The 24329-nt window shown below is 46.9% G+C and overlaps 1 protein-coding gene across 1 annotated transcript; it reads right to left on the bottom strand.

Moving 5' to 3' along the window:
- Positions 1–7641: 7641 nt before the first annotated feature.
- On the bottom strand, positions 7642–15336 carry LOC137217322 (nuclear RNA export factor 2-like). Its single transcript, XM_067723982.1, has 14 exons — positions 13171–15336; positions 12784–12937; positions 12090–12173; positions 11870–11974; positions 11673–11753; positions 11465–11534; positions 11229–11317; positions 11002–11109; positions 10705–10814; positions 8871–8907; positions 8421–8489; positions 8282–8337; positions 8031–8138; positions 7642–7924 (listed from the first exon to the last, which is right to left on the bottom strand). Exons 2-14 carry the CDS (start codon positions 12877–12879, stop codon positions 7825–7827), a joined length of 1113 nt encoding a protein of 370 aa, XP_067580083.1. The 5' UTR covers positions 12880–12937; positions 13171–15336; the 3' UTR covers positions 7642–7824.
- Between the last annotated feature and the right edge of the window lie 8993 nt (positions 15337–24329).

Below are 24329 nucleotides of genomic sequence, written 5' to 3'. Positions count from 1 at the left end.
GAGCTTTAGTGTTTTTATTTCACTTCACGTTGTTTTAGAGAGAACGAGTGAATAATAATGCCTTCTGAGATGTCGAATGTCAGTTCATAGGATAAAATGTAACTCCAGGTTACTTTGTGTAACTCCAGATTATGAATCCTGGAGCAGCAATTGGTAAGGTTGTTTCTAGGTCACCTTACTTAACTTTTAAGTTCTGTTCACTGAAATGAATTCAGCAAGGTAGCAGGGTACAAGATTAATATACAGAAATCTGTTGCATTTCATTACACTAATAATGAAATATCAGAAAGGAAAGTAAACAAATAATCCCATTTAAAATCCCATCAAAAAATGAAATACCTAAGAATAAACTTAACCAAGAGGTGAAAGACCTATATGATGAAAACTATAGAACATTGATAAAAGAAATGGAAGGTGATTCAAAGATATGGAAAGGTGTCCCATGCTCTTAGACTGGAAGACTTAATATTGTTAAAATGGCCATACTACCCAAAGCAATCGACAGACTTAATGTAATCCCTATCAAAATACCTGTTACATTTTTCACAGAACTAGAAATAATAATCCAAAAATTTATATGGCACCACAAAAGACCCAGAATTGCCAAAGCAATCCTGAGGAAAAAAGAACAGAGCTGGAGGCATAACCTTCCCAGACTTCAGGTTATACTACAAAACTACAGTAATCAAAACAGCATGGTACTGGTACAAAAACAGACATATAGATCAATGGATAGAATAGATAGCCTAGGAATAAACCCACCCACCTACGGTCAAGTAATCTTCAATAAAGGAGGCAAGAATATACAATGGAGAAAAGACTGTCTCTCCAACAAGCGATGCTGGGAAAGCCGGACAGCTCCATGTAAATCAATGAAATCAGAACACTCCCTCACACCATATACAAAAATAAACTTGAAATGATTTAAAGACCTAAATATAAGATGTGACACCATAAAACTCCTAGAAGAGAACACAGGTGAACCAATCTCTGACATAAATCGTAGCAATATTTTCTCAGATCAGGGTCCCAAGGCAAAATAAATTAAAGCAAAAATAAACAAATGGGACCTAATTAAACTTAAAATCTTTTGCACAGCCAAGGAAGCCATCAACAAAATGAAAAGACAACTTATGGAATGGGAGAAAAATGTTTGCAGGTGATGTGACTGACAAGGGGTTAATATCCAAAAATATACAACTCCATATCAAAATATAAACAACTCAAACAAAAAATGGGCAGAAGATCTAAATAGATATTTTTCCAAAGGAGACATAAAGACGGCCAACAGGCACATGAAAAGATGCTCAACATCACTAATTACTAGAGAAATGCAAATCAAAACCTCACATGAGTCAGAATGGTTATCATCGAAAAGTCTGCAAATAATAAATGCTGGAGAGGGTGCGGAGAAAAGGGAACCTCCTACACTGTTGGTTCGAATGTAAATTGGTGCAGCCACGTGGAGAGCAGTATGGAGGTTTCTTAAATAGCTAAACACAGAGCTGCCATAGGATCCAGCAATCCCACTCCTGGGTATATATCCAGAAAGAAATGAAAACTCATACACACACACACACACACATACACACACACTGGACTATTACGCAGCCATTTGCAACAACATAGTTGGACTTAGAGAATATTATACTTACTGAAGTAAGTCAGACAGAGAAAGACAAATATTATATGATATCACTTATATGTGGAATCTAACAAATAATACAAATGAATCTATATACAAAACAGAAACAGTCTCACAGACATAGAAAACAAACTTATGGTTAGCAAAGGGGAGAAGGAGGGAGGCGGGACAAATTAGGAGTATGAGACTGACAGATACAAGCTACTATACATAAAATAGATAAGTAACAAGGAGTTATGGTAATAAAGTATGGGGAATTGATTCAATATCTTTTAATAACATATAATGGGAAATAATCTGATATCCGAATCACTTTGCTGTGCACCTGAAACTAACACAATATTGTAAATCAACTGTACTTCAATTTTAAAAAATACACACAAAAAATTCTGATTCTGATCATTTATAAGTACCTATTGGTCTTGAAAAGAGTTTAGGATTAAATGAGATAAAATGTAAAACCCCTTTCATATAGTAGTTGTGTACATGTTAATATCCTACCATTCAGGTTCTCTTTCCAAAGGGCAACAGCTTGTGCTGCTTTCTGGGTCCAGTTCAGCACCTCAAGAATCAGCTAGTCATTGTGGCCCCCACACCCAGTCCTCTTGGCCCACGGAGTAGGATTTCATCCCTACCATCATCTTCAAGTCCAATGGGGAGCATGACACAGCCCAGATTCCACATCAGGCGAGGTTTCCACTATCAGTCTTTTAAGCCCTGGAATTCTATCATCTAAAACAGGAGGCTGCTTGCTTGATCTGTGTAGAGGGCAAAGTGTAGACATGTGACCCTGGAAAATTTACACATTCCGTGAGTCTGAGGTTGGCCTTCTGTAAAATGGGACTAAGGGCGCCTACTTCTAGACTTGTAAGAAGAAAAGGAGAAAACCTCAAAGAATGTCTGGCAGGCAATAGGACTTTGAGATATATTACTCCTGGCCCACCTTGCCTCCTCTGTCCTATAAAATAGATTTGAAACAGCATCTGGAAATGTAGCAGCAAGAAGTGAACTTTGGTGCCATCTCATCATTTCCTTTTTCCTCATGCTTTCTTGTCTCCTTTTTTTCATTCTAGTTTGACCAGAGGCAATTTCTTATTGAGCCCCAGGAAGAAGGATTAGCACAGAAGAGCAAAGAACAGGAACAGGTCAGCTAGACAGAAGTCATCAAATGTATGTCCAGTTCCAGAGCCATCAACTGACCACAGGACCTGGGTTGAGTCTCTTTCCCTGTGTCAGCCCGAGTCCTAACATAGAAGTACACTCAATATAGAAACAGGGGTTAGGGGTGGGGCCTTTTTGGTCAGAAGACCAGGATTTGATACTGGGAACCATTACTGGCTGGTTGACTTATCTTGAGCAAGTAATTCATCTAATATGTGTGCTATAATTGTTGCTATCTTTTATTACTATTGTGGGTTTATTCTTTCAGTTTTATGAGTATTATTATTTTTCTTACCACCCAGCCAAGTGTGAATGGTAGGAGTGGTGATTAGCACAAAGTTAGGGATGAACCCAACTGAGGCTGGAGAATATAGGAAGTGAAGACAGAGAATGGAGGTGAAGTAAGGAGACAAGCCCTGGACTCTCTCTGGGTGCCAGGCCCTGTGCCCACCCTTTCATGACTCAGGGAAGGTTCTTACCCAACAGCACTCCTGGTTCTCAGCTGCAAACAGTGGCGACCTGGGGGCTGCCAGGGAGGTGCCCAGATGAAGGACTATACCCTTATTAGCTCCCTCCCCACTGAAGACCACCCGAGCTGCCTCTCCATTGCCATCTCCCTGCTCTTGTCTTCTGGGTATCGGAATAGGTACCCCGTGGAAACTTCCACACCTGACCCTTGAAGGGCTTTCTCCTCATACAAAAGATACTCTACCTTCCTCAGTCCTCAAAGGTTGTCCTGCACAACTTACATTCCCACCAACAGTGCAAGAGGGTTATGACACAGCAATCCCACTACTGGGCATATACCCTGAGAAAACCATAATTCAAAAAGAGTCAGGTAGCACAATGTTCACTGCAACACTATTTACAATAGCCAGGACATGGAAGCAACCTACGTGGCCACTGACAAATGAATGGATAAAGAAGATGTGACACATATATACAATGGAATATTTACTCAGCCATAAAAAGAAATGAAATTGAGTTATTTGTAGTGAGGTGGATGGACCTAGAGTCTCTCATACAGAGTGTAGTAAGTCAGAAAGAGAAAAACAAATACCGTATGCTAACACATGTATATGGAATCTAAAAACCAAAAGCGGTTCTGAAGAACCTAGGGGCAGGACAGGAATAAAGACGCAGATGTAGAGAATGGACTTGAGGACACGGGGAAGGGAAGGGTAAGCTGGGACGAAGTGCGAGAGTGGCAAGGACTTATATACACTACCAAATGTAAAACAGACAGCTAGTGGGAAGCAGCTGCATAGCACAGGGAGATCAGCTCGGTGCTTGGTGACCACCTAGAGGGGTGGGTTAGGGAGGTGGGAGGGAGACGCAAGAGAGAGGCGATATAGGGATATATATGTATACATATATATATATATATATATACACACACACACACACACATACTGGATTCACTTTGTTATACAGCAGAAACTAACACAATGTTGTAAAGCAATTATACTCCAATAAAGATGTTAAAAAAAAAGTTGTCCTGCACACTAAGGAAGGGGGACTCTGAGGTAAAGAAGGAAGTGCCTGCCTCTCAGAGGTATGTCATCTCCACGTTTTTACCTGACATATTGTACTTTTATCACTAATGACTTTAAACATTTCCTATATACAGCCCGTCGATACACACACACAAACACACACACACACGGAGATATGCTGTCAATTCCATTTGGTTCTACTTTACCTCCCCCATGAAATTGAGCACAATGAATGCTTTTCCAAGTTAATGAATGCATGTGCACATGTATGTGCACTATCATATTCTTCAATAGGGGTTTTGAGGGAGTACCCCTTGGGCCTGTTATATCAGGGGAGAACAAAAGGACCATTTCTCCAGGCCTAGAAGCCCACTGTCTAAAAGGGAGGCTGCTCCACTGTCCTCTATAGAGAGGGCGAGGGATGGAACCTCATTCCCAAACTCCCACTTACCTGGATAGGTGATAGAAGCTATATGAGGAGGAGTTTGTCATCTGTGAAATGGGACTCATCTTTAACACAGAGCTGTCCTGACGGGTGAATGAGAAAACCTGGGGCTAAGGCAGGCATTATGGAAAGGTGTTTCTCATTGTTTCTCCTAATGAGAATGTAGATATGTTTATGAAGGAAGCAAATCTCTCTCTGGTATGCCTTGAGTTCAAAGTTTTAAAGACAGAAGGATCTCTAGCTTCTTGGGAGACTCAGAAGCTCCTAAGAGCTGCCCAACATCGTGCCTCTGAGCAGACCCTAACCCAGTTCCCCACGCTGGGAAGACAGGCTTGCCTTTGACTCACCTGGTGAGCTCAGTGAGAGATGGCACCAGGGCAGCAAGCCGTAGTGTTTGCCTAACTGCTGCTCCTGGACTGCTACGCATGTTAATACATTTATAGGAAAATTCTAGACCTGTCTCCCATTCAACAGTGCAGGGGTCCTCAGATCATGCGTCATCCAGCCACGTCACACCACAGTTTCAACCATGTGCTGCCTCCCTGTGAGACAAAAACCTAAAAAGTACTACCATTTCATTGAAATACAATTGTCCCTTCTTCCATTCACTAATAACTAAATATATATTGGGCTTAAAATTTATACTATTCCATTTGAGGTGTCTCATTAGCTCTGTAGTAGAAATAAGATAAGAAGGAAAATTAATATATGGGCAAATTTAAGAGTTACAAATGAGCTGAGATGGCTCCTTCACATTAGCTGTTAACTTGCTCAAGTTTCAAGGCACTAAAGATTAAATAATCCCTCCTTGGACCCCTCTTCCCCATTCAGCCACAAGCCTCTCTTTCTCATTGTCTCAGTCTCTCTATTTCCTTCTCTCTCTCTCTCTCTCATGATGAGATCTCATTTTCTGTAGATAAATATAGAAATATATAAACATGCTTAATAAATATGTAAACACCTACATAAGCAAACTTACAGGAAGATATGATGAAGGTGAAAACATTCAACGGTTACCTCTGGGAGGTATGTTTTGGGGTAATGATTTTTTCCCCTCCACATGTACTGTGACATATACAGTGGAATGAACCTCATGCATACTCCTGAACACCCAACTGTCTGTTAATACAGAAGCAGCATCCATGAAATTAATAAAAATAATACAAGGCTGCTCAAAATAACTAGGTAGCTTTATATGTACCACGAATGAAATGTTCAGATTAAAAATGACTGAAATAAACAAGGAAAACAAATTACCTTCAAGTTCCCATTAATCACTCCTCTACTCCTCCCAGCTCCCTCCTATCCCCATGCAACCCCAGCACTCATTTCTGAGACCACTAGAGGTTCATCTCAGATGGGGTGGAGGATGCCTGCATGATGTCCTGCTGCTGCTGGGAGAGGGGTGCATGGAGCTGGAGGTGGGTGTAGACAGTGGGATGGAGAACACACTCTGGGTCTCACTGGGGTCGGCATCCCTCACAAACAGCTCGTCATTCACGATGCACAGACTGAAGGAAAAATGGGCCCTCAGACAACTGGTGGATGGACACCCACACCCCCAATACTGACTCTGCTCCCACTGGCACTCAGCAACCAGATTCCTTCCACATCCCTCCTGTGTCTGTCTCCCAGGTTCCTTGACTGGTACCTCTGCCCCTCCCCACAGAGCCCACCTTTGGAGAGACTGTCTACCACCTTCACTCGATTTATAGGTTTATCCCCAACCCACGGGCAATTTCGCATTTACCCTTTACCACAGCCCAAGGGCTGGACGCTCTGATGCCCATTCTCGGAAGAAGACACTGAGTCACACAGAGGTCATGTGACTTGACCAAGATAACACAGCGAGTGAGTGTTGTTTCAAGGAGAGAACCCATAGGCCGATTCCAGAGCCCACGCTCTTCCTAACCACTAGGCTACACTGCTCCTGGGATCTCCCTGCTGGCTTTCCACAATGCCGAGTAAACCTAAGGTCTTTGCCACCACATTCCCACGCCCCTGAGCCCAGGTGGGGATGGGCATTCCCACCCAAAACAGGGCTCTCACCTGGCGTAGCGGGCAGGGGTAGCGATGAAGGTCCGGGTGAAGGCACGCACACAGCCCTGAGAACTTCCTTCCACTTCAACAGCAAACAAACAACAGTACCCCTTACAGCTGCACGTGCTGTACACGCTCACACAGCGGTCCCCAGTCAGGGTGTGACTGGACACTCATGCTGAGAGGGCAGTTGTTCACGGGGGCCAGGGTGTCGGGTATGGGGAGGGCAACTATAGGAGCAGTCTGCACCCAGTGACAGGGCCCCTGACGACCACTACACAAGTTCACGGGATGCATTTTTCACAGCCGCCCAAGAGGTGGATACTACTACCCTGTTTTGCAAATGAGGAAACCGAGAGGTTCAGTAATGGCCCAAGTTCTCAGAGTAAGGATCTGGGATGAGAGCCACCAAAATCCACAGCCTGTGTCCCCAACGCCCAGGGTGTGCAGGGCAGACAGGCATGGACACAGCTCAGACCTGGATTGTCTGTGGGAAGCATGAGGGCAGGAGAACACAGTGGGGAAGGGGAGGGGAGAGGAGGGGAGGGGAGGTGGGGGAGGGCAGGTGGGGAGGGGAGGGGTGGAATGCAGGGAAGGGAAGGGAAGGGAAGGGAAAGGAAGGGAAGGGGTCAGGGAAGCTAGGTGGTTCTGGGAGTGAGCCTGGCCAGGGGGAGGCAGCAGTGGGGCATCTGCGCTGGGGGTCTACACACACTCACCTGCCTTGAACACCCCACTGACGGAGAAGCAGAGCATCGTTTCCTGAAAGGGAAGAGCCCAGGCGCCCAGTCACCACCTCCACCTCCAACCCACCTGCGGCTTCCTGGGCCCGCCCGAGGGAGAAAGCAGGCGCTCACCGTCTGGAACCACGTGTCCACCACGAAGGAGCTGAAGGCATGCTGAGTCTTGGGCAACACACAGAGGGTGTGCACAATGACACGTTTTGTGTGCTTCAGCAGCTGGACCCGCAGGTCTGTGAGGGGAGGGGAAGCGAGCGAAGGTCAGGGGCTGCCACGCCCTGGGCCCTATGATTGACCCCTTCACCGCCCTTTCCCACCCAGTCTTCCCATCACACACTCACAGGGGTCCTTGAGCTTCTTCATATTCCTGCTGTCCTTGAAATACTCGCACAAGCTGCTTCTAGGAGACAAAGAGCAACAGTGGGTGGTGGGTGTTTGCAGGAGCTGGCCTGTGTCTGCTGGGGGGCCACACGGCCCGGGAGCAGAGGCTGTACTGTCATACTCACGGGGCTGGGTCCTCGGGGTGGAAGGGAATCATCAGGGAGAAGCAGGCCTCCTCGTGATAAGCACCCGCGAGAACCTGTCTGTCTCCATAGTCATGGATCAAGTAGTACCTAAGGAGGAGCAATGAAGACAGTCTATCTCTGTGGTCTGGACCTCAAATGAGACTTGAAAACTCCCCTGAGCAGACCTGTGCTCAGGTGGCCTCACCTGTCCTAGCCCTCCCTCCCTTGCTCAGCTTCCCTGAGGTACTTACTGCTTCAGGAATTGCAGGACTAGGCTCTTCAGCTCATCAGATCCAAAGTAGCTTCCCTGGAATCAAATGGCACTTGAGACTATGCAGTAGATAAAGCCTCCCTGCAACACCCCAAATGTTGTTTGATCCTCTTCCTGACCTTGCAGAGCTTTACTATGTAGGGAGTGTCAACGTCAACGGTCACTGGTGACGGTAACTCCTGGCCATCCTGGAGAAGGGAAGAGGAAGTCAGCAGTGGAGACCAGGGGAGTGGCCTGGATGATCCGAGAAAAGGATGGGCCCAGGAGGGTGAGGGTCAGAGGTCAGGTGTGAAAGGGCCCTGGAAATTCCATGGGAAAGCTTACAGTGGATGTCTTCATCATGAGGTCCTGGAAGTCTCTAGTGTTATATTCAACTTGTGTGTGTGCGTGTGTGTATTTATGGGTATTTTTCCAGCAAGTATATCCATGTCATTTTCAGGAGTCCATGTCCCCCAAAATGGTTAAGGTTCTGATGCTAATATGTGATCTAGGCAAGACCCAAAGGGCTTGAGGGCAGGTGCAGAGGCCACCGACATTCGTAAGAGACAATGATTTACGTAGGCACTTACCAGGCGTAACAACTTCGGGAAACATTCTCTGATGGCCCTGTCCAAAACCAAAAATAGAGAAGAGGTGGTTGATGGTTCAAGGTTGCAATGCTTCCTTTGAGTTAAAACAGTAATACCATAAACAGAGATCAGTGTGTTCTGGCCAATCCAGCAGCACCCTTTGCCCACCTCTGCTCCTGATTTTAGGGGTTTTCAGTCCACTTGCCTGTTGAGCACTGAGCGTCTGTCATCTTACTGTCTGAAAGGCACTGTCTCCTCATCTCTCTCAGTACCTTCACTTTAATATTCCTTCCCTGCCTCCCTTCCTCTCCTTCGCCTAGGTAGCTCCCACCCAGACTACTCGGACTCCCTTCTCCAGTGCCACAGGGACCAGCATTTCAAACCCGTGCTGCAGGGCTTCCTTCTCCTCCCTCCCTTCCTCCAGGGCCCCACTGAAGGCTGTGGGGAGAAGAGGGGATGGAGTGGGAGCCCGGGGCTCTGCTACCTCACTGGGGGTCCAGCACTCTGGCAAGACCCCGACACCCCCCAGGGATGGCCCAGGATGCTGGGCCAGCGAGGTGAGTGAGGTGGGGCTCAGGGAGGGAGATGGAGGGGATGAAGACAGAAAGGGAGTGAAGGTAGGAAGGGAGAGATGAGAGAGACATAGAGGCACAGAGACAGGGGAGAGAGACAACAAAGAGAAGGGAAAGAAGCTCGCCCGTGGTCGGGGTCAGGGAAGACGAGAGAAGAAAGGGGAAACGGCACACTTGTTGCGGCTCTTCACCTGCCCCAGAATCGCCCAGACACACCAGGTAGGAAGGGAAAATATGCACGTGTTGGGCTGGGGGCCCGCTGGATGCTGGCTGAAACTTTGGCACCTGTGTGAGCTCAGCCAGACTTGGGCATGGGAAACCGAGCAGCCATGGGGGCAGATCTTCCTCAGAAGGAGGAAAGGGTCAGGTCCCAGCTCAGTATGGGGTTGAGGATCCGTGGCCCCCTCTGATGATCACTGTCTTCTCTCCCGATGACCCCTGCACCTCTCTGAGTTGGTTCTTTATCTGAGGAATCATACCTGTCTCAGGCTGCCCAGGGCTCTTGTGAAGGACCAGGCGGGATGATGTGACGTGTGCAGGGAGGGATGGGAAGTGCCCCTCAGAGGCCTGTCCTTCGGTCTCCTCTACCACCTCCGCCCTCTGCCTTCCACTCCTGCCTCAGGAAGCCCTCTGATCACTGGCGGGGGCCCACGTCTGGCCCCTTGACTCAGGGAGCCCTGCTTTTTCCCAAGGAGGGTCCAGCTCCTGGCACTGGGCCAGCAGAATGGATGTCATGACAGCAGCCACCCATGGCCTCAGCCCTCAGCATGATGCAGGAAAGCCCCCATGTCAACCTGGGGGAGGAGGGGGGATCCCTTTGGAGGAAGGGGAAGAGGGCCCCTCTCAGAACGGGGGAGGCAAACCCCATCTCAGCACGAAGAAGGAAGGCTTCTCTCAGCAAGAGGCCCTGGACTGGAGGACCCTTCTCAGTCCAGGGCGCCAGCATCTGGATCAAGGTTGGTCGCTCCTGGTCCTGGTGAGGAGGAGAAGCCCTGCTTCCTGGGGCACACTCTTGGGAGGCCTTGCTGGAATATAGCTGGGCACAGAGAGCTGGAAACAGACCCCAGATCGCCTGCAGAGGTGAGCAGGTCAGGGGAAGGAAACTCCTCACCGGTGATAGGCACAGAGAGAGCAGAAGGTGGGGCCTGTGATCCTCCCAGAAGACCAGGGCTGCCACCTTTGGCAAAGGGGCACTGTCACAGATAGTCTAGGCTCCCATGGGTGAAGGTCACCAAGAAGGGTGACAGGGTGTTCACACTGACCTTACATAGGTGGACTGGTCTGGGAAGGTGTCACACAATGGGTTCCCTTGCAGCCACAGCTCTTCAAGCTTCAGCCCTTGCATCTTGCTCAACTCCCACACAGACGTCAGCTGAGAAATATGGGGCAGAAGTGGGAAAAGGAATCCCAGGGAAAGAGGGACATCCGGATCCCTGCACCCCCAGAACCCTCCCTCCCACACAGGTACCTTCACCTGCCTCCTGTCATCACTCTGATGGACACTAACATGCCCCACCCCCCACTCTCAACCCAACTTTGACCTGGCTCCCTCTTCTCACCTCATTTTTGGAGAGGTTCAGGATCTTGACCATGGGGGCCATCTGTATAATGTCAGACAGGCCATCCAGCTGGTACAGTTTGTTGCTGCTCAAGTTCAAGGACAACAGCTTTGGGGCAAGAAGAGGTAGAGTGAAGGTTACTATCTAGGACCTTGGAGACAAATCTGCCCTCCACCCCATCTCTTCCACCCTCTACCCTAATACCAGCACTGGGCCTACAGCCTCACCTCAGGGAAATACTTTTCGATGACCTGCAGGGTGGCAGCCATGCAGCTTCTTCGATTCAGAAATATATCAATATCATAGCCCACCAAGTCTTCAGGAAGGAGAGGGGAGGGAATAGGATGGCTGAGTGGGGTGTGGGGCCAGCACCAGCCCCTCCCCACGTTACCATCCCTAAGTTCTCCCTCCAGGAAGACCCCTCTGCCCTCACCCGCCCTAGAATTACTGCTGTCAGCCGTACCTGGGTCAAGGCGGAGCCTCTGGAGGTCAAGAGCTTGCTGGGAGACATCAAATCGTTTGCTCAAGGTCAGCTGCGGAGAGAGAGATGGAGAGAGCCGCTCTGAGGCTGTGGTGGTGGCAGGGAAATCGGGGGCGAGGGGGACGGGGGACTGGAAGAAGGAGAGGTGGGTCTGAGCGCTGGCACACTACTCGCCGTGAGTCTCCATTACCTTTAGCTGCTCCATTTCTTCTGGCTTCAACTTATCCCGCACAGAGTAGGGAACAGCGGAGGGGCTGACAAAGACAGGTATCTGCAGGAAGAAGAGGTGGGGTAAGCACCAGGAACTCTAGTTCCAAAGAAGACAACCAGCCCCTGGCCTGTACTCCTTCCTCAGGATGAGGTACACGTAACGCCCTCGACACACACCTTTCGGCTCTCCTCGTCACGAATCTTGTAGCTGACATCCATCAATGCAGAGGCAGTGCTAGCTTCCTGGACAAAGAACCGAGCCCCATTTTGCATAAAGTGGAACTACAGGGATTGAATGCAACAGCAATAGAATCAGAAGCCAACAGACCCTGCTGAACCAGGTCTCTCTCTCCCCCTTCCCTGTGCCCACGCGTCTGGCTTCGGCATCCTCTCTTACGTCCACTGGAGTGAACGGGACACTGCAATGGCTCTGGATTGACTTCATTAGCCATGTCTTGTCATACTTTATCCCACAAGGAATCTAAGGATGAAAAGAAGGCATGGGAGAGAGGACAGACAACAGGGAATTTAGGCTGGAGGACGAACCTTTTCCTGTTCTTTCCCGGCCTTCTACTGAGCTTGAAAGGGCTTGTAAAGAAGGGACCACTGGCATGATTTCTTATGGGTGTGCGTAATATGGATTTCCTAAATACTCTTTCTCTCCAGTCAAACTCTCTTCCACATAATCAAGGTGTCAGAGATGATGTTCCTTTTATAAATTTCCAGGAGATCCTACCCAGCGCACACACTGCTTGCCCCTCAGACAAGGTCACCAGAGGCTCGACCCTCCGTCTCCCACACTCAGCTTGCCAAGCTGAGACCTCCAATGTGGAGTTGCTCCATATCCTTGGCAGTAGTTTCCATCTTTGCTTTGAGACAGGCTCCTCCGTTCTCCTCACGGTCAGCCTGCTCCCTGTACATTGCTTCTCTGAACCTGCCCTTAGATGAACAAGACTGTTAACTCCTGGTAATAAAAAGGACAGATTACAAACTGTCCCCAGTGAAAGAAACCAGCATCTCTACATGAGACCAACACAGCTCCCCCTGCCTTTTCTCTCCTGCACATTCCGTACATTTTACAGGATACTCACTGTGACCCTGAACCAGCTCCCTGGGGTTCCATCTTGTGTGTTCTCCCCCATTTCCCTCTGCAGAGGTTTTCTGTTTCTCCACACAGTAGTATGCATGTGGCCTTCACTTTGCCATCTCACTCCTCTCTTGTTGTCTCGGATGGTACAGGGAGAGCTGCAGGGGGGATGTGGAGAGAAGGACGGTGAGTGGCCATAAGTGCTAAGGAAGTCTTCTGTACACCCTCGCCTCTTTGACACCAGCTCTACAATTAGGATTGCTCAACCATTATTTCACTTCTAGCATGCTTCAGTTTTGCAGTGAGAGAAGAAAAACAAGTCCACGGAGAGTGAGAGAGGTGCATAGTCCCAGGGGCTGCTGTGTACAAACCCAGCTGCCTGGCCACTTACTGTCTTACTTCGGGGTCCTCCTGGACATCCCTCTTCACCACGTTTCCATCATCCTCCTGGAGGTTTGAAGGCTGAGGCTCACACCCATCGCGTTCATAACGAGGGCTCCTCTCGCCAGAATTACCTGGGAAAGAACTCCAACCTTTCTTTCTTCCTTGAGGTGGTCTACCACCATCACTGTATTCTGAAAAGAGCAACAAAAATACAAGTTTGCAGACACATCTGTGGTCCACTTACCACGTACCATGTCTTAGGCTAACAGCATGGTAGGGCAGGCCAAGTGCCAATGTGGCCTAAGGGACCAGTCCCACAAGCCTCAGAAAGGACACTCTTCTGCCTGCCCAGAGAGGACAGCCTTATCCGACAGATGGCACTATCAGGGGAAGAATCGAGGAGGAGCAGGATGAGGAAGAGGAGGACAAGGAGGACAAAGAGGGAGGAGGGAGGAGAGGACAACTGCGCTGAAACTTTTAAAACAGTGGAGCAGGACTGATAAGGAACCGAGGTGTATGCATCCGTGGGTTAGACTGGACACCAGTCATATAGATACCAGGAAGGCACCCGAATCTTGCTTTCTCTCAGGACTTTCCAGCAACCACACCAATACCTCTCTCGTGCTTCCCAAATCCAATGAGCCACCATACCGATTCCACTAACAACCAGCAAGCTAGCTGGACTTCCTTTGCCAGTGCACTTGGAGCTTTAATGTCAGGTGGCACTGAGGTAACAGCCTCCTGAACTGTCTCCCTCCTTCCAGCCTTGCCCTGAACAATACTCTGTTGGAAAGATCCAGAGTGACCTCTCTATTGGGCCAGCCTGAAATGCCTTTCAGCTCAGCAGTTAACTCTTCCTAACTTCAGCCCTTCTATAACAAGGGTGTGAATGATAACCTGCAAGGATGTGTCAGCCACCATTTCCCAGCGTTTAGGGATTCTTCTTTTTGCTTTCTATTACTGGTGGCTAATTTGATTCCATCGTGGTCAGGAAACACACTCTGCGGGATTTCAATTCTTCTTTTTTTTTTTTTTAAATAATTTTATTTCTTTATTTATGGCTGCGTTGGGTCTTCGTTGCTGCACACGGGCTTTCTCTACTTGCAGCGAGCGGTGTTACTCTTCGTTGTGGCGCACGGGCTTCCCGTTGCGGCGGCTTCTCTTGTTGCGGAGCTTGGGCTCTAGGTGCGCGGACTTCAGTAGTTGTGGCACGTGGGCTCAGTAGTTGTGGCACACGGGCTCTAGAGCGCAGAATCAATAGTTGAGGCGCATGGGCTTAGCTGCTCCGCGGCATGTGGGATCTTCCTGACCAGGGCTCGAACCTGTGTTCCCTTCCCTGGCAGGTGGATTCTTAACCACTGAGCCACCAGGGAAGTCCCTCAATTCCTTCTGAATTTATTGAGGTTTGTCTGATGGTCGAGGAGATGGTCTAACTTGGTGAATGTTACAGAGACCCTCGGGGGAAAAAACTGTACTCTGCTGTTGTTGGGCAGACTGTTCTATTTATGTCATGCAGATCTCATTAGTTTACTGTGTTATTCAGGTCTCCTATATCCTTGCTGATTTTCTCTCTAGTAATTCTGTCACTTGCTAAGGGGGAGGTGGGTGTGGAAAGCCCCCACTATAATTATAGATCTGGCACTTTCTCCTTTCATCTCCATCAGCTTTTGCTTCATGTACTTTGAGGCTCCATTGTTTGGTGCGTACACATTTAGGATCTTTATGTCTCCCTGGTGTGCTGATCCTTTCACCATTCTGTAAGGCCTCTCTTTGGCTCTTGCTCATTTTCTTTACTCTGACATCTACTGTACTGGATACTGAAGCTACAGCCACGCTTAGAAAGTGTCCTGGGTGTACCTCACCTTGTCTTCACTCCTAGGAGTTGTGTTGCTGTTCACCCCTCCACCCACAAGTTCTCCCCTCCAACGTATCTAATTCACCATGTCAAAAGATTTGGAAGTTTTTCAGCACCTGCAGAAATAAGATCGTGTCAATTCTCTCTCCCATGGGTGGATTCACTAAGGGTATTTTATTTTTAAGGCATTCCACTGAAACAGTGAACCAGCAGATAATCATACTAGTGGCTTGTGGGGAGGGAGGATTATGGTAATTACACTGTTAGAAACCAGCTTCCGTTGGGTTGTAATACTTAAAGTCCTCTAGGTTTGTGTGCTGTGCCTTTTGTACATTAACTATTCCATGTTGTCTCAGGGCACGCTTATGAGTAAAGATCCGCCCACTGCTGATCACTCCACGATGGACTGATTACGACCAGACCTCAGATGAACTCCTCTGGGGAGCCCTTGCTTTCCCTGTGTGGCCCGCTGTCAGGGCAATCCTGCTACTCACAACCTTGGGACTTTCCGTGTGTGGCACTGGAAGTGAAAGGAAACACAGATAGGGCATTTGACCCACAAATGCCACTTGCTCAGTCCCCAAACCTCGGAGGGGGCCTGGCGTGCTCTCTTTCTCCCACACTCCACATCCAACTGGTCAGGAGATTCTCTCGGCCCCTCTCTCAAAGTATGTCCAGAAGCCAGCCACTTCTCACCACCTTCATTACCACCACCCTGGCCAAGATACCAACAGCTACCTCCTGGACTGTACTGCTGTCCAGCTGGCCCCTCTGCTTTCATCCTGGCTCCCTTACCTGTCTCTTTTCAACCCAGCAGCAGAGAGCAAATCAAATCATTTCACTCCTCTGCTCAACACCACATAACGATGGTTTGAAGCCCACCAACATGTTCAAAAGCCAGGAGTTCATAATGACACTCATCAACAATAACAACAACAAAGAGGAACCTTACTGATGACCTTTGGAGAATGCCGGGCAACCAACTCGTTTTCAGGAAAATCCAGCAATGAAAGGGAAAAATTCACATTTTAAAGGGAGCAGTAAGGGCATGTGGTCTATGTACGGTGTATAGGAAGAGTCAGAGTCATTTGCAAGAACCCACTTTCCTTCTGAAATAACGTTGCCGAGGGGAAAGCGTACAAGGGAGCTATATGACAGCTACCGCAGTCCCCCGGCTGACCAACTACGTCGGGTGCCTGAACAGGGCTAGAGACCTCCCTCATCAAGGTGATTCAGACACAAGCAATCTCAGACATCGACTTGTCAAGTATTTGATAGAATAATCCAGTGAAGCTCTGTCACTTACTGCGTACGTGATTTTAGGCGAGTATTTTACCTCTCTGAGCCTCAGTTCCATCGTGCGGTAGTGCTGTTTGCCATGTGTTTCCATTTGTCCCTGTTCCAGCGACCTGGAAGAGCTGTACTTCTTGACCTCCTTTGTTTGGGCAGGGCTGTGTATGTGACTGGTTCTGGCTAATGGGTTGTGAGTGACATGTGCTATTTCTGGGCCAGAACATATGGTTGTTGGATTGAGACCTTGCAGGGTCCTCTTCCCCTCAGGCACAGAGACTGACAACTTTCTAGATGATGGCTGCTCTGTCAGTTTGGGTCTCCAAGTCATTCCAGTAAGAATGGCTCAGACCCCCAAAGTCCACCATCCTGTGAGGGGCATGCACCTGCCATGGACGTGTAGTCAAAGTGAGGAATAAGCCCCTGAGATACGGGGACTGTCTATTACCACAGCATAATCTAGCCTATCTTGATTCTTGTATCTTATCTGTAAATTAAAATAACATCCTCTCAGGATTTTTCTGAGGATTAAATGAGAAAACTGGTATGACAAGGTTGCCACAGTGCTTGACATAAAACAGGAACTCAAAAAATGGAAGCTATAATGATTAAATAATAATAACAAACTAGTTTTGAAAAGTGTGGAAAATTGGTATAAAATGAGAGCTATTTCATCCACTCATCCTTACGGGTAAGTTGTATCATCTTTTCAAGAGTGGGGCATTTTATTTTATTTTTAAGACTTCCTAATGACTAGCACTTATGCACTTATTTCTTGCCGTCATGATATCAGAAACATAAATTGAGGTTATATGTAAAGAATGAAAAAGTGGAAAAATTAAGCAAAAGAGAGAATGACTAATGACATAAGATAAAATGAGTTAGCAATAAGTGGTTTCTTAATGAGAAGAACAGATTATAATTATTAGTAAGCATACATTCTTCTTAGTAAACAAAGGTACAAGGTATTAATGCGGCAGAAGAGATTTACTTTGAACAGGCTTTCCCAAAATGTTTCCTGAGGAACACTAGTACTTCCAGTGGTCTGTGGAAAAATGTTCCATTCCCACATAGCTTGAGGAAACTACCTGCTACAGACTGAATGTTTATGTACCAACCTAGTCTCCAAGGTGACAGTATTTGCAGGTAAAGTCTTTGGTAGGTGATTAGGTCATGAGGGAGGTGCCGTCATGAATGGGTTTAGTGCCTTTACAAAAGAGGACCCAGAGAGCTCCCTTGCCCTTTCTGCCATGTGAGGATACAGCATGAAGACAGCCCTTTATGAACCAGGAAGCAGGCTCTCACCAGACACTGAACCTGCTGGTGCCTTGATTTTGGACTTCACAGACTCCAGAACCGTGAAGAATAAATTTTTGTAATTTGTAAGCCACCTGGTACATGGTGTTCTACTACAGCAGCCTGAACAAGCTAAGACACTACCCTATTCTTTGAGATTCAAGTGGCATATTATCTTAAAAATATGACAATATAGAAATCCTTTGTACCTTCATTTTTGTATGTCCCATATTTCTTCAATGGATAAAAACATTTTTGTTGTTGCTGTCTCTCAGACATAGTGTCTTGTAGAGCAAACCTGAAAGTGCTGAAATGAGAGGAAAGAAATGGCTATTATATAATACAAAATATATATATCACCCCCTTAACCATCTCTCAAACAATATTTAAATCCCTCACAAATGTAAACACCATCTTTTACTTGCTGCATTTTACTCATTAAGTACCATCTATGTGATTTTTATGAAATGTATCATATATAATTTTACTTAATATGGTTTTCTTAAATAAATTCACTGTTTTTTCCCACATGAAGGAAAGGGGAGAGCTTTTAAGGAATGTAACAAGGAATGGTTAGAAAATAAGGAGGAAAATCAGAAGCCAATAGTGTCTGTCTGGACTAATTTAAGCCGTTTAGAGAGTCCAAGCAGGAAAAGATTATGGCATCCCAACCCCCACACACTTGGAAAAGCTACTGATCCGCAAAGCAAATACAGAAAACAAATTCTGAACCTTAAGGTGCTGGCTACTTTCACACTTTTACTGAAAAAATATCAAATTAAACAAAGTCTCTCTCCTTGCCTCTCTCTACAGAACAAATTAAGAGACAGAAATTCAGATCAGATTTGAAATCATCAATACGAACTGGCATCTAGGAGTTCTCTGGTGTCCCTAATAACAAACGTGGTCTGAGGAGCGCAGAGGACGCCATCACATGGCAGGCAGTGAATACAAATATGGAAGAGAGATAAGAGTAGGGCTTTAATGTGGGGGTTGGGAAGGAAGGGGGAAGGGAGGGGTCCACCCAGTATCCCGAGCCTAGCTGCCGAGAGCAGCCCATGAACGCCTGCCGCCCGCTGTCCCGCCAATTCTGAGTAAACCTCTAGTACCGGCGGGCGCCCCTCCTACCCGACTACCGCCTACCGTCTACCGCCTACCGTAGCAGAATATGAAAGCCGGTGGAAAGGTTGGCATCGGAGCCAGAGCCTCATCAAAGTTCCCCCTCAGCCAGGACAAGTACCTTAATTCTAAAGGTCTTCTTCACCTCTCGGTCTGACTCCTCAGAAGGCTAAGCCGAGCTACCGACCATTCGGCAGGCTCTCCACACGCTGAAAGGGCGCCCCCTTCGGTCGCGACCTTATGGCGTCACGTGACTGCGCGACCTACGTAACGTAACGTAATGCAACGCGCCGCTGTGGGGCCCTACCTGACTTCCAGGGGCTTGGCTGGCGGAGGCCACAGAGTAGAAGGATGCAGGTGACCTCAGGGTTCAGGAGCCCTCAATCGTGAACTGTGACCGAGAGAACTGAGCCTCAGGAGACCACAGCATGTCCCATGACCGTAGAATATACACAACCAACAGCCGAAGGGTAGGTGCGGTGTTCACATGATGGCAGGCGCTTTGCCTGCCATGTGATGGTAGCGGCCACATCCGTGTTGACTCAGGGATCTGAAGATTCTGGTAGCCAGCAATCTTCACGAGATAGAGATGGCTGAGCCTGATGTGTGACCAAGGGGGATATGTGACCGACCATAGCATCCATACGACTCTCAGAAGCAGGTCACCTGTGTGACTTGGAGGGCTGAGGCTTCCACATGCCACTAGCTAGGGAGGGCCACATGACAGGATGAACCCACATGATGGGCAGGGTTTAGGAGTCTGCCATGCTCTAGCGACTTGAAAAGCTGGATCTACCACATGATCATAGTGGCAATAGGTCCAGAGAGACTACACGAGCTCAGGGTTTAAGGGCTCATGGTGCTGACATGGCCAGTAGGTCTGGGCCTGCCACATAACTGTCAGGGCCTGCCACTTGATGGCCGCATCCGCGTGACCATAGCCTTAGGAGCCCACGGTGCTCAAAAGCTGGGTCAGCCTCCTGAGTGTAGGATAGTGACAGCAGGGTTCTCCCGGCTGCATGTTTCAGGAGGCCGTTCTCTTCACGAGACCTGGAGACCTGAGATTGCCCACATTCCTGGGCTTCCCGTTGATGGTGGTGCCTCCGGATGATCTTCCTCAGAACACAGGCTGGCTTCACCTGCCCCAACCCCCTTTTAATGTGCTAATGTGCTTCTTTCGTGTGCTAATTCTGTTTCCCTATAACACGTGAAATTTAACACATAAATTAACACATAGCAATGGACTAGGTCCTCCCTAAATCCATAACCATTGCCATATTTTAGGGACCACTTCAAAAACCTAAGCGGTGGGTACAGGTAAGCTTTGTTGCTGTAATTTCATGCAAGTCTAAGAGAAATTAAAGCAAACTCAGTAAGTGAATTTTAGCTGTTAATTTGAAAAAAAATGTATATAATGATTACTATGTGTCAGGCACTTTAAAACGTCAAACCCTTTAATGCTGGCAATTCTATAAACGAGGTACTATGATGATTATTCCAGTTTTCACAGATGAGAAAGTGGAAGCACAGATGTGTTAAGTCACTTGCCTAAGAGGTAACTGAACCTATAGGTGCCAAACCAGGGTTTACTCCCAGGCACCCTGGCTCCAGACTTTGTGTTTTGATCACCCACAAGAGTCTCCAAAGAAAATTAAGAATAATTCAGCCTTCCTTATTCAGACTAACTGGAAAGCCATCCGCAGTTACTGAAAAGTTGAGATCATAGAGGACCTCTTTAAAGTGCCATTTAAATAATTTCCAGTACTATCAGTAATTAGAACAAATCCAAGCTGAAGCCATGTAAGGCCCTCGGATTCATTTTAAGGTATAAATATAAACTTATCCTTAATAAGTGAAGTATTTCTGTATATAAAAGTCGGTATAAAATGCTAGACGTTAGTTGAAAACGTTTCCTTCTTTTATTTTTAAACACTCTAAAGAGAAATATTGCAGACTTTATGGCTCTTTTTCTCTAAAGAGAAAAAGTGCAGACTTTATGGCTCTTTACGGAATTCCAAAAGTTAAAAGTGAGCAGAATCTGAATTAGATATTACTGCATTTATATTTTGTTTGCATCTTCCTAGAAAGGACAGAGAAAGGGAAAGGAGAATATACAATATAGTTTTGGTGTTTTTTTTCTTATTGCAGCTTTACAAACACCTCTTTTGCTGATTTGTACGGAAAACTGAAGATCTGTCTGTATATCCAAAAGAGATTTGATGTGATCTTGCCTGTTTGCTGGCTTAGGCAAACTTAATGCTATACAAGCAGTGGGATTATTTTGCCGGCACCCTGCAACGTGGCATGGCTACATAAATAACCTGAAGAAAATACAACAGACCAAATTTTGCACCATGGTTAAATTTGAATATACTAGTAAGGATAATAGACTGTGTTTGTAGTTCTAAGCCTGTCGAAGGAAGTAGTGATTTTTTGGAGTGACTCTGTTTGGGCACATTGCTGTTACTTAGATAATTTTGGAAAATTATTTATGGGACACATGTAAATGCAGGGTATGAAAAAGGAGCCACGTGTTTACAATAGAGCCTATTATGAAACCTCAAGATGGATTTAGGAAGCATCTGTATACAATCACTGGATGGAATCCGACATCAAGACCTGATGTCTGTCCCAACTGTAGCTTCTGTAATGGACAAATCCACTAATGGTGATTGAGGTCAACTTCTTTCACCAAAAGGCAAACCCTGGAGTTCTAATTATAACTTTACTTGGGAAGGGTCAGATATTCTCCTGTCAGAACTAAAGGTCGTATCATTTATTCTTTCCCTGTGATGATTACCAGGAGTTATTTTAGGATTTAAAAATATATTTAGTTACACCAGTGGTTGCCCGTCAGCTCTTTGTAACATACATTGGGGAAGGGACGCTAAGGCTATGGGTAAACACCTGTATGAACACAGCCTATATGAGCTAGGCAGTTTAGGCACTGCATGTATCAGGTGCTGTGTCTGTTTAGGTGAGGCAGGCTGATAAGCTATTCTTCTTGAATGTTGTTTGGCAAGGTTTACTGGGAACAACTTTTACTTCTTTTATATTTCTGTTTTGGGGTGGATGTTTAGGAGTGGCTTTGTTTAACACAGAGAAATGGGAAAGGAGAATAACAGACATTTGTGATGCTGCTAAATTAAACTCAAATGCTTTTGGTTCAAACACAAATATGTACTCAAGTAGAGATCCTATGTGAATTTACTTTCAGAAAGTAAAATTGACTTAATCTGGTAACATTATCCAAGAGAACTTATGAGATATTGCTGTGCCTTTATAGAAATGGTAATCGAAACATGTTTTTCTTTGTTCCTTTAAGAAGCTCATTAATTAACTAGAAGTGACTTTACTGTCAGTGTCAAGCAATGGGAAAGAAGAGAAACAATTGTAGGTAGTGCTCCCTGTCAGAGTACTCAGTGTGCTCCCTTCCCCCAGCACAGTGTAAATTTTAACAGCTCTAGGTGATGAGCTCATTCATGGGGACTACCACAGCCTGGAAACAGAAAATTACATCCACCGTGAAAACTTCTTTTGAGGACAAAGAATGGAAAGGGGCGAGAAGGCAGGGATTCCTTACAGGGTTTTTGCTCATAAACTATGTCATTTGTGATGGTATGATTCTCTGATACACTTTGAAAATCCCATCCACGTGAAGACCACTTAAAAATTAAATAAGTGTGTTTCAAGGCTTTAAAAATTATTAGACAGGGAGAATTGAAGTGGTCCTAGCTTGGCTCTTGTTATCCACTCATTGTAACTATTTTTTTGCCACCCCCCCCAAATAATTCTAACTATAGACTTTGAAAGCATTGTGAGATGGGTTTTTATGTAAACAGCTACATTGTTTCCTTGTTACGATATCACACTGGCATCTACTGCTGGTGGATATGTTCCCATATGATGTAAATGAGTGACCTTTGCCAGTTTTCTTTAGAATAAAAGCAGGCTTTGAGGACTAAATTATATCAATGAACTTTGCATTTCCATAACATCACCAGATGATTTTTAATTATCTACTTCATGTAGCCTGTTTGGGGCCAGTGATAATCTAAAATGTACATGATGCTCTACCTTTTTTTCCCACAAAATCTGGAAAAACATGGCCTATCCTGTGCTCTCTAAAAAATGACAGGCACTTGCAATAGTTGACTATCACTGGATTCTGAAATTCTAATTTAGTCTAATGTATCTGTTATTATATGGGACACTGTGATGTAATTCAAAGTCTCCCACATAGGGAGGGGGATCAAGATGGTGGAGTAGGAGTATGTGGAGTTCACCTCTCCCCACAAACACATTAAAAATACCCCTACATGTGAGGCAATTCTCACAGAAAACCAACTGGAAACTGGCAGAAGATCTCCTACACAACCAAAGCTGCAAGGAATATCTCAACATATCCAGGAAGGACAGAAAAAATTTTAAAGGCTTGAGGATGGTCCTGACACCCCTGGGAGAGATATGTAAAGGAGGAAAGGTACACATAGGCAGACCCTTGCCCCAGGGAGCCCCCGTGCCTGCTGAAATAGCCACTGGGATAGATGGAGGGGATGGAAAAGCCTAAATTCTACTCACAAGGAGTGCATGCATTCTGGCTTGCTAACAATCAGGGCAGAGAGAGACTGGCACTGGCGGCTGCTGCCTTGCTGCACTTCCCAATCCAAAGCACACACAAGGTGGTGGGGCCACAGATGCACACAGCAGCTGAGCATTGAATCTTAGGTACACAGGTCCAGGGAGAGGACTTGATCTAGATGTGTGGAGACAGCCCGGAGGGCCTGGTGTATGGTCTGGGCCAAACCAAGGAGCCCATTGTCAGCCCACACATAGTGGGGGCAGGTCCTGCCACAGTGCCCATTGTCAGTGTGCACACAGTGGGGGCAGGTATGCCCATGGTGGACTTTGCCAGCACATGCACCACATGGCACCATGGAAAGGCACAGCAGCTGGGCACTGCATGTCGTTCATTTCACGGTGGGAGCACACTTGCCCCGCTCACTCTACACCATAGCTTGGAGCCAGATCTGGAGCTGACAGGTCCTGGGAGAGGTCTGCCACAGAGGCAGCCCAGGTTCCAGGCAGCGGCACAACCACCTCAATTCCTGTAGCCACAGGGCCCCGGCCGCCAGCACCAGCCTACTCCACACCACAGCCCAGCACTAAGTCTGGGATGAACACAACAGAGAAAGGGATGCAACCTTGGGCTGCTTCTTGGCAGAACCATGGATGCCTGCACGGGAGGCACATAGGTTTGTGGTGACCACACGGACGTCATTAGCTTCAGTGGTCACCTCCTTTGCATCTGGGCATGTGCTTAGGGGCAATGGAACCTGACTGAACCTGACCCTCAGGGCTTCTACTCCAACAGCTGGGAAGCAGACCCCAGCCCCAACAGGGCTGTGACACCCATAGAGCAAAGAGGAGGCCCCAGCCAACAACCAGTGCAGGCTCTGGTCAACACAACTTCAAACACACCCCCTATCAAGGAAACAAGGGCCAGCACACTTTAAGGAAATATGTGGCAAGCACCCACACCAAAACCAGCCCTTGCACCAAAAATATTGGACTCATACCGTCTACACAGGGATCCTCCAACCTAA

Source organism: Pseudorca crassidens, chromosome X, assembly GCF_039906515.1.
Source record: "Pseudorca crassidens isolate mPseCra1 chromosome X, mPseCra1.hap1, whole genome shotgun sequence".
NCBI lineage: Eukaryota > Metazoa > Chordata > Mammalia > Artiodactyla > Delphinidae > Pseudorca > Pseudorca crassidens.
The sequence above is the reverse complement of the archived record's forward strand: the minus strand, read 5'-3'. Positions and strand labels throughout refer to the sequence as shown.

Excerpts from the sequence above, each read along its gene's own strand:
- LOC137217322 (XM_067723982.1), bottom strand. The coding sequence starts at position 12,879 with ATGCATACTACTGTGTGGAGAAACAGAAAACCTCTGCAGAGGGAAATG. Across the intron at positions 12,174-12,783 it reads GGAGCTGGTTCAGGGTCACA|ATTCCTTGTGGGATAAAGTA; the intron begins GTGAGTATCCTG and ends TTTCATCCTTAG. Across the intron at positions 11,535-11,672 it reads AAGAAATGGAGCAGCTAAAG|CTGACCTTGAGCAAACGATT; the intron begins GTAATGGAGACT and ends CTCTCTCCGCAG.